The sequence below is a fragment of the Zootermopsis nevadensis genome, unplaced genomic scaffold (genome assembly GCF_977971745.1).
Source record: "Zootermopsis nevadensis isolate Lab colony 2312 unplaced genomic scaffold, Znev_1.0 Znev_ptg000025l, whole genome shotgun sequence".
Taxonomy (NCBI): Eukaryota; Metazoa; Arthropoda; class Insecta; order Blattodea; family Termopsidae; genus Zootermopsis; species Zootermopsis nevadensis.
Window position 1 is genome coordinate 4,024,222 of NW_028259157.1, and position 14,892 is coordinate 4,039,113.

The window sequence follows — 14,892 nt, forward strand, 5'->3', positions numbered from 1 at the left end:
GGTTCTTACTGCATCCATCATGATGTCGATGTTTTCTCATCGTCACTGTGATAGAGGTTGTGATCTCTTCTGAAACGTGGTGCGTATTTAGCATACAACACGGTGCAACACCCTAGAACAGTGGTTTTCAACCTGGGGTACGCGAAGACATCTTAGGGGGTACGTGAAATGAAAAAAAAAAAGATAAACACTGAACAATCAGTAATATAATTTATGTAATTTATTTTAGATGTAGATTATATACTATTTGTAACTTGAATTATACACCAACAACTTTGGGGGTACGCGAACAAAAAAGGTTGAATAGCACTGCCCTAAAAGTGGTATTAGAATTGTAGTTCACATTTTTGTCAAAAGATGTTTTATCAGTTCGATTCGCACTATCGTTCAGAGGCGTGGTAGTGTCCCGATGTCAGACACCATACACAGACTCAGATATCTGCACAGTGACCGCGGAAATGTTGATGAAGATGTACAATTCGATGTTTCTTTTCCGTTCATAGGGGAGCTGTGAGTGGAGGCAGGGCGGTGACGAAGGCAGCCGACATGGAGCTGCACACCTCCCAGTACACTACACTTCTGCTGCTTCTGGGTCTCACCACGGTCATTGCTGTCGCCAGAAATCTAGGTAAGTGCCTGTCACATATTGATTGACGATGTAGCGTCAGGATATTAATACACTATGTGCATTTTAAAGACACAAGGAAGGTAAAGATGGCTCTCTTCTGGGATGCCATGTGCTAGTCATCGACCGACGTTTCAGAGCAGATTACTGCCTCCTCTGAAACGTCCTTTAATTTCAGCCAGACTACACGGTATTGCATCCCATAAGACAGTCATCTCCATTCTCGTTGCCGTGAGAACTTCATTAAAGGCATATGTTCCAGAAAAACTCTCTGCCGAAGAAACCTTATCTCTCGCATAGTGCAGGGCTGTTCGTCACCACGTCGTGTGGGGTGTCTTAGGCAGGGGCAGAATAAGTGTTCCGCAGAAAGCATGTTTATGTTATAACTTCCTGCGTGTAGCAGTTGCAAAGTACAGCAGTGAAGTTGAAACACGTTCTTACCAAGATCACGGAACTGCTTGGAATGTGCGAACGGCGACATGTTGTCATGCTAATATCCCCTTACTCCTCCTACTATGCAGAACGTATCCACAAACTTAGCGATTTCTCATCACAGCTCCATATATCACTGACAAACCGAGAATTGTCCGTCTCCCTTCATTCCTTAGTCGTGGCTTGAATTTTATACCCTTAATGACGTCAATCAATCATGTAAATTACTCTTTGATATGGCGTATTTTAAATAGAAGAATTATGGAAGTTAACTCATCCATTGTCTGTCATATGCTTGCTTTAATGCGTGTCATTGTGTACTTAGGAACCGAACCTAATCAATTAACGATGCCGTGTACTGTAAATATGGAACTATAGTGATGGAAGCTTTGAGATCAGGGAGCGTCCTCGACCGTCGAGTTGATAGTGCTGTTGATATGCAATTTTTTTTTTCATTTGGAGCAGTAGAATATTATCTTTCAGACGCCCATTACATTTTAAAGTTCCTTGTTCTTCGATTCGGAGATATGACGCTTTCAGACATGAGTCAAAATGACAAATTCAATGTTTTGTTGACAGCTGTTCCGATTTATCTTCAGAACATTGTACTGCGTTTCAAACACCTTTAAACGTACGCATTTTCGCCGACGTAGACGTAAGGCTTGGCGTCTAAACAAAATACAAGTTTAGTCACTGGACGTGCGTCGTTCGCGAACGAACGGGTCCAGAAGATGGAGGTTTCATGGTGGAGAAATTGATCAGATTTGAAAGTTTTTCTGTGTTCGTTTTATCTTCCAAAACTGGTTGGTTTTGTCAAATCGGTTTGAATCCCCACTGGGCGGTTTAGTCGGTCCCGTGTACCCCCACAAGCATTTGTACCATTTCCGACCCGAATCGACGAACTGGATCGTTCCGTTTACAACTGTTGTGGTAGCATCTGCAATTCTTTATCAAGATATTCTTGAGGACTCTTGGTGTGGGCACTACAGTCCACTCTCGCGGGTCGTTTCTTTCGATTTGGATCACCATTACGACCGTGTCTAAAAGACCCGCCGATATTTCGGCCAGGACTCCTCTGTGCTTTGACTTGTTTCTTTGAAAACTATGCCTTTTGTCGTTTTATTTTTCGATTTAAGTCCAGAAATTTATTCTTACCACAAATTTTTTACGGAACTATTTTTAAAAGTATACGAAAATATTTATTAGTTTTAAATACACTAATTTAGGTTTATTATTGATTGAAGTTATAAATTGACTAGATATTTGACGTTCCAAGAAAGACTTTCGTAGGTATTTTTTTATATTTATTTAATCAGTCGGAGTGAATTCAGACATATCTTTGTGATGAAGAGATCTTAAATCACACTAATTTGCGCGTGATACAGTGAATAGTTCTGCATTTCCTTGGAACGTAGCCTCTTTTCTGTGTTCACAATATGACGCAGCCAACGCTAATGACTTCACAAGACAATCTCATCGGACTGCTAAATGGCCCGAGTTGGCACACGGCCGAGAGCAAGACGCAATTGTCGATATTTATGTCGAATTTGCGTGCCAGTCTTGAATCAGAGATTTTGCTTTAGTTTTGGAAGGGAAACAAAATTACTCAAATAAAAATGCGCACTGCATTTTTAGTGTTCGGTATTCGTAACGAGAATTCCCGGGCATAAAACTATTTCGTGAGTCGGTTGTCAGTAAACAATTTTAAATTCACCCGGACAAATAGCTTTAAATGCAGAATGTGAATGTTAATCAGCCGTAGAACAAGTAATACCAATTTGAAAAGTGCCATTTCGCAAACGTAATAAGTCATGTAGAGATTAGAAATTTTACCGTCAAGAATGACGGCAAATCTAAAATATTGTAGTACTTAAAACACATTTGTATTAAAGACTGTAAGAAAACAGCGAATAAAAATTAGAAATAATCAGTTATCTGTCCTTAATTACGAAAGCTGCGAAGCGTTAACACGTAGGAAACTGTCTTGCTGTTTTTTGTATATGTAGGTCCTAGTAGACCATGGACGAATGAAAGGTCTTTGTTTCATTGTATTTTTCCCCCACAAAGCAGCGTATCAGAATTAAAACTAAGTGGTATGAAACAAAAATCACATTACCTACCAGTGCTTAATTCAATAATATAATCCAATTTTATATACCGCAGTCTTAAATATGATCTTATATTGAGGTTATGTATAATAACTGTGCTGTGTTGTAATACGTGCTCATAGCGGGGCTCCCAAAACAGCATTACCATGGCAACTGTAATAATATTATCCCATAAAGACCAAAATCCCTTAACGGTTACAATGGTAACTGTAATGAAAACACACACATTCATAAATATTAATATATAAGGCCCAAAATACTTTAACAGCAGCAGCGGAAAAGGTTATTATTTGTTATTTTTGAGTTCAAACCCTGTGTGTGGATTTTTTAACTTGCGCGAATTGTCGTAAATTTAGATACTGAGAAACTGTATCGATAATATTAATCGAGATGGGAGTTGAATATTTTCGCCAGTAGAGGAATTCCGTTTTACGTACTATATGTCTTCAAATTAAATTTGCAATATGCAGTTGAGGGATCTATATTAACTATACATTTTCATCATATGAAAGTTATCAGATTTAGCGCTGGAGGTAGAATTTGATGTTCTCGCGGCTGTGAGTACGAATATGGCTGTCTTCTGGGTTGTAGTGCCATATATTCTGGTAGAAGTTTAATAACGTGTCAGAGGTCCTTGCTGCCTCCATCGCCCTGTTGATGAAGGTAACGAGGAACTCTGAAACGATGGTAAACGTCTATTAGACTGAATATACGGCGCTTTAGCCCAGAAGACAGCCATATTCATAGCGCTGGAGGTTCACATCGGTACCATGGGCCTACTTATATAAATTTTGACAAATGAGGTATAATAAGATTTTTAGGCTTGTTATGATTTATCTCCATACCCATTTGCACACGCATGGTATTGATATTTCTAGATACGCTTGACAACTTGTGGAAACAGTTTTACATGCCATACAATGAGTTTCTAAATTGTTATGTCATTTGTCTCGTTGATGGCGCGATATTTTCTTGGAGAAGTGTGTATGTTTTCCTTACAGAGACTGGCACAGAGCAGCTGGTAATTCTAGTGGCTCCGTGAATTATGTATTAATTGATTAACTGCTTAACAAGATGGCGCTAGATAATGGGAAGTGAACTGTACCGTATAAACACAGACGCACACCGCGAAATGGAAGAACAATTTTCACGCATTTAATACATTACGAAAATGTTGACTGTGTGTCTGCCTGCTTAAAAGAACCGCCATTTTTGTTTGTGATTTTGTTGTTTTATGATCCGTATTGTGTTCGAAACTGGTGCTAAACCATTTACACAGGAATATTATTTGCCTACGTGTTGCTGTCGAGTCTGAGGTTTATAGTGACTGTGGTAGGTGTAGAAGGAAACTCCGAATTTCCGAGACATGATACCTAACCTCAGATTTGACTGTCTCCCTCCGTCGTCCCAAATGAAAGCCGGTTTCAGTAATTATATCGTTTTCCATTGATCTGTTGCAGGTGACAAGTCTCATATTCATACAAAAAAATCACTTTTAAAATTCATACAACAAAAATCACTTTAAAAAATGAACCCTCTTTATTTCGGCTGCTTCTGTTCCATTCACCATTTACATTTACATGGTGACTCATTGATACATCAAAGAGGAAGGTAAGGCGAGAAATTCAGAGGTGGTGGAAAACCGTGTCCCAAGGTGGAATATAAAATCGATGCTACTGTGACGTCGAAACACGCAACTCAAGTCAAAGCATTACTATTCAGGGGAATAAGAAATTGGATGTAAAGTTAAAACGGGGAAGGGGAATTGCACTGAGAAACAGGTATTGGCGTTTTACGTCGTGGCTAACGATAGCAAGTCAGCTCTCTGCATTTATTTGTTCGTCTAGTTGCACAAATTGAAATCTGTAATTAACATTCTTATTTCAGTACCCATGTTTTGGGGTGTTAATCCTAGAAGTCAGTATCATCCTGTGTTAAAGCACCCGTCATTTATAATTCTGCCTCAGTGTCTGAGACATCTAAGTCTTCAATTCACACAGGCGCGTTATATAATATATGGGCCTAAGAGGGCTGAAGTAATTAGGGAACTGAGGACAATACTTCCGACGAACTTCGTCACCTGATGTTAGATCTGTAGTATCGAGATGGTTGCGTTATGTTGGTTATGCAGCAAGGATGGTGAGAAAGGAAAGACGAATTTTTTGTTGGGAAAGCTCTTAGAGGGAGAGAACACGCTACTTGTAAGACCGAGATTAACATCGGACGATAACATTAAGGTAAATCTTAGGGCACTAGTTAGTACTAATGGAACTAATCAGGATCGTACTAATGACAGATTATTGGTATCCACGTACGAATATTTGTGTGTGTGAGAGAGAGACAGCTAGAAGTTTCTCGATTTTCTCAGCTTACCGTGACGGGAGTAGTTAAAGTATTTGTGATGCAATAATCATAATGCCTCTTATAAGAAGCACTCATAATGTTACGAGTTTGTTGTGGCTGTACTGTCGTAAAAAATGTGCGAATCTCGTTGCTGGTAAGACATGCAGGTCTTGTTGTGAGTGTAACTCAGATTTTGTTTGTTTAAAACAAGTACATCCACACTGGAGTATAAGTACCACCGTTCATTAGCATAACGCTTTATGGTGTAGGAGACGGAAGGTGAAACAAGTGACACTTGATAGTACAGACCCTTTAGAGGCACCTTAGAATCCATTCCGTGCACCAGGAGGAGATGGAGTAACTCTCTTACACGAATCCGGATAACCACCTGCTCGATAAGAGTTAGGACGCGTCTGTGGACAGATCAGAACATTTCTTTTTCACCTCGTGTTTAATTTTAATGAAGTCGTACAGCCAGCTTCGAATTTGAAGTAAGGAAAGTTTATATTGGTATTATTAAATGTGGAACTGCTTTGCTATTGTGGTGGAGTGGACGCAAAATAACTCCGAGCTTGGACTACGTCGCAGAAAATTGGAAGGGAATATGGACAGGGTAGGAGGGAGCAACAAGCCAGACGTCGGTCTGAGAATGTACAGTGTAACTGAAATTTTTTTTCTCGCCTTTAATTTCAACGCAGTCGGTGGTAATATGATACACTGACTTGCAGTACGTCGTATTTTATGAATTAAAGGAACTATAAAATGCTAGCAATATAGGAACACTACTTAACCAGAACGCGCTACTTCTACAGACTAAACGTTATAATTTCACGTCCGATAGTATACAAAGATGTGCTGTCGCTTCGTGGTTTTCCCCTCTCTCCCACGTATGTTTTTAAGACGGTCTTCAAGTTTTGAGTTATTTTGAGGCCAATTATACGTACACAGCAGTGTAATTTGGACTGATTTATACTTGAACAATTTTAATATATTTGATTCCCAGCTTGGAGCCGACTGTCGTAAAATATGTCTTGGTTTCTCTCAATCTGTTGAGCAAAATAGCAGGATAATTAACTGAAATAGGCCACAATAGTTTACCTCTTCATCCCCTATTAATAAGTCCAGAGTCACCCAACCGTGTATATTGTATTGGACCGTGCATTACCGTAGTCGTGGGACGATTAGAATTACTCAATAGCTAAGAATGGACGACAGCATGTGATCGCTTATGTGAAATACGTCTTAAGATTTGTAATTGTTTTGTTACATCGTTTTAATTTGATAGATGGTTGTTACAAATCATGACCTCCTGACAAATTCAGTACTCAAGAGTATCTTATGTCTGACTACACGACATATGTAAGGTGTTTTTGTATGTACTGGATTCTTGTACAGTTTTGAAGTACAACAGCTGTTTTTGTTCACCAGAGGAATGCAAGTGGACAAGATGTCATGACGTCTGATGCATTCCGAACCAAACATATCTCTGTCATAAGGACAAGAGAGCATGAAAAAGTTTCCATATTATCCCAAAGTAATGCTAACAATGTTCGTCTCGTTTGGTTGCAACCTTACTCCATTTTTGGCGTCATAAAACCGGGATTATAGCTGCAGCGATTATCTAAATTGATTAAATTATGTTTAACGGCGTTTGCTTTCATACATTTGACAGAGTTTTGATTATAACCTCCGTGAATGTTATGGAGTTGTTCGGGTTTGTTGGCAAGTAGACCCATGAAAGGGTTGTTTTCTTTTGAAACTGCATTTTAAACACAGGGACAAATTGTGTTCACCCGACTCACCCCCTAACCCTCACAGCTGTTTCACTGAAAGCTGTACATTGGAATTGAAAACCATTCAAACAAGTAATTCAGGCCCGTGTTGTATATTCAGAGTACTTTGGCGCCTGGGGGTGATTTTGACACAGTTATTTTTTCTACCAATTTTTTAAACATCAGCCTTTTTAACCGTGTAGTGTATTAGAATATAAAATAAATAGTTTGTTTGCTTATTTTATATTCTTTTTAACCGTGTTATTTTCTTTCCTTTAATTAAAACATTTTACAGCTTCTGTTTGACTGCACGGTGTCGCAACCCAGATGACAATATGAAAGCCCTTAAACAACGTTTTAGATGGTTATACTGTAGAGCGTCGATTATCCGTGGTCTCAGCTTGTCTCTAATATGCAAAACTCGTTTTTTTTTTCGGCTGAGCTATTGAAACATTACTTCATCGAAAACCAAGACGACGTTGATTATGTTGAGCGCCTACAAATTTATGGGTACGTATGAAAAATAAATGAACAAAAAGTAGACAAATAAAACAAAAATTGCTGATTTTCTCATAAAATGACTTCGAGAAAGAATGTTTAGTATTTTAGACATATTTTTCAGTGTGAATGCGTGTGTTTCTATGTACAGATATGTGTAAGTTTTTTCTTACATGGGTGATGATAGTTTTTATAAAATATAATTTGCATTAACCGTGTTTCTCGATTATCCGTATAATCAGTACTCTGTTGTGTTGTGTTTTTTTCTTATAAGCATGTTTTTCTCTTGCAGTGATGTATTCTAAAGCGGCGAAATTTACGCCCGAAATCGCAGACAGTTTTTATTAAAACAAACGTTTAGAATACCCTGTCCCTAATTGCAGCGCGACCTTGTTTCACATTTACGTTCAATAATTTGTTAGATTCCTCTGTATCAGGAATAATATAGATGATGTGTCGTGATTTTCTATGGAAGTATTTAATTTCATTTTGGAGGAAAAGAAGCATGCGTTTTACGGAAAGTTCGCCGTTTCTTCCCATGTCAGAAGATGGCCTATTGCATGTTCACCTGTAATACGTTGCATGTTATAAAAGAGTGGTTTCGTCAGGTACATCTGTTAAGATGACTTTTGGCCTTTAACACTCTGTAATATTTTTTCTGCATCATGTTAAATAAATTTAGGTTTAAATCTGGAGAGGTGGAATGTTTAGGCTGCACACACCAACCAGCCTTTTGAAAGTTCCGAAGCAAGCTTGTGACTTTTCATTAAGTTCGCATTACGCGGCGTTCTTTTTTGTAGTAGTACTAATACCAGATCGGAAAGCGTAGTTGCTATTAGTTGGTGTAACTGAGTTAGATAATTCATTAGGTTCGAGGCGAGTATTTTATTATTGTATTTATAACTACTTTAATCATGGTGAAATGGTGACGAAGTTTGATTAGTCTATAATTAGCGTTGGAACGTTGATGACCTATATCAGTACACTGGTTCGGAACTTTTGACTGCATTGAACATGAAATTAAAAGCAACACGCCATTGGATACCGAGCAGAAATCAATTAGCCATTCGTGGCTTCATTTTAATGAGGTTCTCTTTACCTTTTGTTCGTCTGCCCCTTCATGTTTCTTATTACATGACTCGGATTGGTCAGTTCAGACATGTCTACACAAATAAAACGAAACATTGATCTGAATCATGCAGGTTATTTCAGCGGAACGTGTCTCGCTTATGTTAGGGAGGTATGCACTTCAAATCTTCCGCTGACCTGCCTCAAGTGTTTGTTTGGTCCTTCCAAGACTGAACTTCTACCTCCAAAGCCACGGCCGGCCACTTCATCTCAAAGCCCTGTTTGTAATTGATTCAGTTTAAACTGCACACAAACCGAAAGACTGGATGCTCGGGTAGTTTCCAGAACTGCAGATAAACCAAAGATTATACCCCCAGGTGATTAGCGATTAGCTCATTTCAATGTCCGACAATTCTTCAAAATATGGAGCCGTGTTAGTGGTGTTCAGTGTTGAATGTGACAAGACGACTTGACCTCTTGTTTCTAGTCGCAGTTACAGGACTATAGGCCTATACTACATTACAATGCATATGAAACCTTTCAGTGATGCCAAGTTCGTGTCATTGAATTGCGTATCTCCCGATTAGCGTGTATTTGGTCGGACTGAATTCAAGAACTTTCCTTTAAAATTTCAACGACTTTTGTAGTCGCGTAGCAAGTAATTTTAGCTGTTCTTTTTATCAGTGCGAGAACATGCAACTTAGTCTTATTTTATACATTGAATTAATTACTTTTGCAACAGGCGTCCTTCAAACAGTTAATTTGTAACGCTTAATCAGAGAGTTATTCCAGTGCCGTAGAATTTGTCCGTTGTACTTGCCGACTTCGTCGTACTAATGAACACGAATTAGTTTAATTACTACGCAGCTAATGTTACTTATGCTTGAAAACGGAAGGATTGGCTATAAAAGTGTTGAGAACCGAATGGCCCGCAGTTTAAGCCTGTTTCAGAGAATAATTATTTCGATGGCATTTTGTTACCACGTGTCTCCGTCAGATGTCCCCACGAACTGAAAGAGGAATATGCTTTGGAAAAATTTTCCCCTTGTGTTCTTGTATAGATGCAAAATTGGTAACGCATTAAGTCCATATCCTGCGACTTAAAGTAGGCGTCTTGAATGTAAACTTTATTAGAATACATACTTTTTAAAATTGAGTAAACCGACATAATTTTGAACGATTTATATTTTCCACTTCGAAAAGTTCTATGCATAAAAATCAAGCTGACAATGATTTTATGATGCATTTAAATATAGAAAATGTTCCGTTTTCGGCTCGAAATAAAACCGGGGAAAAAAATGTACCCGTGCAACTGATCTGAAAGATTTTATTTCCGTACAGGACTAGAAGAATAACTATATTTAAAAAGTAGAATTGGTTATTTTTAAGTAAAAAGTAGAGCTTCCTCAGGTACACACCGTGAAGTCACCTTGGGGCAGTGTTCGTTCTTGACCTCGGAGCTAGATGGGGATGAGCAGTCACGTCACGCCCCGGCCGCGCTTTACCCCTGGGGGAAGGACCCCCGGTAGCCTTTGGATAGGAGGCTGGGTGGGCCCCAGAGCCGGTCTGGACGCAAAGGCCAGAGGAAAAATCCTCTGCTCCCGTTGGGGATCGAACCCCGGTGAGCGACCATTCGGTACTGAAGATATAAATTTTATGATTATCGTTGTTTGTACTCGTAATGGAAAGTAGTTTAAATTTTAGCATTCAGCATAGTCTATTTCTTATATTTTAATTATTGTTCTTAAGAACATTTCTGAACTAATCACAGTCTCTGTACCAAAAACCAGTGCCTTTCAGTGTTGTGAAACTTTACATTGCCTTATTGTGGTAGTCATGCAGGTGGTTACAAACGTTTCGCTGGAACATTCTGCCTACATCTGTAGGGTACCTCTCAGGTTGCCCTCAATCTTCAGGTTTCTCAGAAACGTCGGTAACTACTTATATGATTTCACGGCACCTTAACCTGGAATATGGCACCGGATTCCTTATCATTACATCAAATTGATTGTTACAAGTTAAGGTTACTTACGGCCGCTATTCCTGTTGATGTTTCTTTTACTCGTAGAAACACTTTCGTAAGCCATATATTTGGTACTTAGTATTTGTGTATTGGGCGATATGCCCTTTTTGTTTTACGTTCTTAAGCTGTCTGTAGAACCTCGATACTCTCGCACGGCAAAAAGTTTAGCGTTGAGAATGTTTGGGTCTTTAGCGAGTGTCTGAATTGTCTGAAATATCTGTAGTCCTCCAGATAAACGCTGTCGGTTTTCGGGTCGGGATTGGATCAGTAAATAGTGTATGCCCCAAAATGATGTATACACACCAGCAATTTTTGTGGCCGCTTGTCTGTCAGTTGACATCTTACGTTGTAAATGCGTTTCTTAAATTTGGATACATGAAAGGGTAGTGTCAGGACAGTTGGATCACAAATGTATATCTGAATATACAGATTCTTATCCGCTTTCCCTATCTGAGGAAGGCCTAGAAGAGGATTGTATTCGCCTTCATAGACGATTTGTAGATTCCCAAATTATTGATATAGTAGTTATTTATGGCGACGTATATATAACGGATGTACGTAGGTCGCTGAAACGACAACGACGTGCAGATGCGGCCCGAGGGCTTCTGGTCGACATCCCACGATTCATGGTTCGTATACAGCATGCGGTCCCACTTCGTGAGCATGGTATAAAGTGTTGTCCTGTATTACACGGGTGATTGCAAGACTTAGATTAGGGCATATAGTGGTAATATGCGTGTTCAAAGATAACCTTAATTACTTTCACATTGCATGAGGGGAGAGTAGACGATGAAACAACAGGAATCGATTATACGCGCTATGGAAGTAGCCAGCTGACCCTAAAGTTGCTTCTACAGATAGAGGGATTACAAGTTTCCGATATACAACTATTATTATATGAAATATTCTATTACTATTTGAAATAATAGCCCATCGGGAATCATTTCGGGATATTAAACATGGTAGTAAATGTATGCGTAGCGTAACATTTGTGGCGTGCTCGCTTTGTTCTGCTTCTACATTTTCAATTCGTGATTGCTAACTTTTAATGTTGTGTTATGAATGCAGCGAAACAGATGGCGCGACGAGCAAGGACCTAAAATATCAAATTTAATCCGAACCAGCACTAAGGTTCCCTAGTTATATAAAGTTAGGTAACACATTTCCTTTTGTTTAGTTGTCTCTAAAACATAAGTTACTCGGAAAAAAGTGACTGGGAATAAAATATGCGTTTCTTTATTCTCTGCAGTGTTTGTTTGTGATAGTTTTTGAGGTGTGCGGGAGATACTCCCAGGAAGGTATATAGGGCAAGATTTGAAGATTTCTGTCTTCTGAGTTGTTGCGCCGTGTACATCGACCACACAGCGCAACAACCCAGAAGACAGATATTTTCAAGGTATATAGGTGTTCGTGTGAAGTGTCTGTTGCGAACGATAATACAGCCCCATTGGTTGCTCATTATTTCTTGTTTTATTTTAATCTGACTGGCAACCATTTCCGCCATAACGTAAGACTCACCCGCCCACAAACACAGAGGTCTCGTGTAAAATTTATTGGAAGACGCTTTCCAATCAGACGTCGTAAACATCTGCTGATAGATTTTATGACTACATTCCCATTCGTACCATGGTCATGGCACGTGTGCGTACTGTTCGATCAAAGTATCGCATTCTATGTTCAGACCCAATGATCTATGAGTGTGCATCTAATCTGATTAATCGATCACGCGTACTGATTAACAGTCGATCATGAGAGTTCTAATATGTTTCTCACACGTTCACACACTGAATTTTAAATGGTATTTCGTAGTTTGTTTTCAGCTTGCTTCTTTTGATGGCTGTCTTCTGAGTTGTAGCGTCGTGTACTCCTGTAGAAGTTTACTTGCCTCCATCGCCTTGATGATGGAGGCAGCAAGGACCTCTTAAACGCTGGTAAACTAGCAGACTGCACGTCGGTACAGCACAGGAGACGGCTATCATCTTACTCTCCGCCCTGATAACATCAAATACTAAGTTGGAGACAATATGTTTCCCCGAAACGTTGACATCTACCTATACTTGTCTACACGGCGCCAACGTCCAGAAGAAAATGACTCAAGTTCGCCGCCGCGAAAACCCAAATGTGACCACTTGTGTATCTTGGTGATTTCACTGATGTTAGGCAAGCATACTGTTCCCGGTGCGAGATGTAAGTTGGTAGAGGATTGCTTTTTATAAACCCTAAAGCAAATGGCGCTTGCTAAACACAGCACCAATTATAGGACCCCATTTTGGAGACATGAAATAGTATAAAGATTCTGTGTAGATGAAGTTGTTTAGATCTGTCTCATTCGTCCCAGCTCTAGGACCGGTTGCTTTCGACAAAGCAGTGTGTTATGCGTATAGTAACATCTGCGCGCCAGTTGGTGCGGAAATAGAGCGGCTACTGTGGAGAGATCCGAGATAAAGCAAGACTCATACCAGACTACACCACAAGAAAATGCGGAACTTCTGTAGTTGCTTTGACAGATTTATCACAGATCTCGACTGAAGCGAAGTATTTAGTGGCGCAAACGATCAACGGAACCGCGTGTTAAATGCGCTGTCCCACAATTCATCCCCGTCAGACGGATTTCATTCAGTAGTCATGGCAACAAGCCCAACTTACATTAACCCTTTGCGGTCTTTGTCGGATGAGTCCGACATTTAAATATCCGAGTTCCGGTCAGACTGCGGACTGAGTCCGCCACGTATATTAAGAATTTCTCTACGTGATCTGGTGTCAAACTGAGGCTAGCAAACAATGTCTGCATTTCGTTCTAGCATTCTTCTGTGTACTAGTTCTATCCTAGTTTTTCTGTTAAGATTTGTGTACCTTATAATACTGAAAGGAGGCCGGAGAGAAAAGTCGTTTTATTCTGACACGTGTCGAAGGAAGCCAGGATTCCGTACCAAGTGTTTTGTCATATTTACTTAGAATAGAAGTATTTTATATCTGACAAAGTTATTAAACAAATATCCCATATTCCCAGTTGAAAATTATATTTTTAAATTATTTTTGGCGCATAGAGCAATCTACCACTGACATATGCGTCTTCTTATCAAGCATTTTTTATGTGTAGTGACTTCATCGTTTGCACTTCGTGTTGGGATTCACTTTCCTGGTGTTGAACGTGGTCTTGATCTTTCGGACACAATTAGAAAGGAAACATAGCTCTGATAATATGAAATCCAATGCTTGCATATCGTATATCTGCATGCAATAAGATGTTTAGACGTCGCCATTGTCATATCTACTGACGGACTTGCTTTATTACCGAACGACAGGAAGCAGAAAGGAAACACTTATTACACAACTGCTGGAGACAGTGGTACAGTCCGTGAAAAATATTTCACACGGTCTGTATTCAAACAAGAGGAACTGTGATCCTGTCAGAACATATTTTCACCATATTTAGCTAAGTTTCTTCCGTTTTATACAAGTTAAATAGAAAATCAAAACAGTTCATAATAGTAGTTGAATGTATACAGCGTAGTGGCATTTAAATAGACCAGCAGAGAGCCGTGGTGGTATTTGAAAGGGACTGCAAAGGGTTAAGACACAGTACCTGAAATCTACCATTTCGGTCCAAACCATGTCTTATTCTCGCAGTTGTGCATGTTGTTATATTTGCTACTCCCTCCACGACCTGAGAAACTTACATTAACTCCACTGAGCAGACCTTGAGAAACTTTCAGTCGCTTAGCTAGTCAGAAAAGGACCCGAATGCTTATTACTTTGTTCACCGACAGGAGTGTATCACATATCTTGACATATTCCTTTCAGCTCCATTTTTAATATTATCCTTATATCTAGGCACAAGCCTCGCTGATAGTGCCTTCTCTTGGGAGATTTTCGACTAAATTTCGTATGCTTTCCTCTTTACCTCTGTGTTTATTTTTGCATACATATTACATTGAAATATATTTCAATCACAGGTAAAGTAAAGTTTGTCCCACTATACGCCATGGAGGCGTTTGGGGTGAGTGGAAGTATAGCTCCTCT

General features: G+C 39.4%; 1 protein-coding gene across 16 annotated transcripts in view; it reads left to right on the forward strand.

The window, feature by feature from the left end:
* LOC110840060 (Calcium-independent receptor for alpha-latrotoxin) overlaps window positions 1-14,892 on the forward strand; it is a 450,850-nt gene that overhangs the window by 338,332 nt on the left and 97,626 nt on the right. For all 16 annotated transcript variants that reach the window (XM_087356023.1, XM_022084785.2, XM_022084786.2 and 13 more), the window contains one exon: window positions 504-628. In XM_087356023.1, coding sequence (XP_087212149.1) covers window positions 547-628 — 82 coding nt within the window. In that variant the 5' untranslated portion in view covers window positions 504-546. The remainder of the gene's footprint in view (window positions 1-503; window positions 629-14,892) is intronic.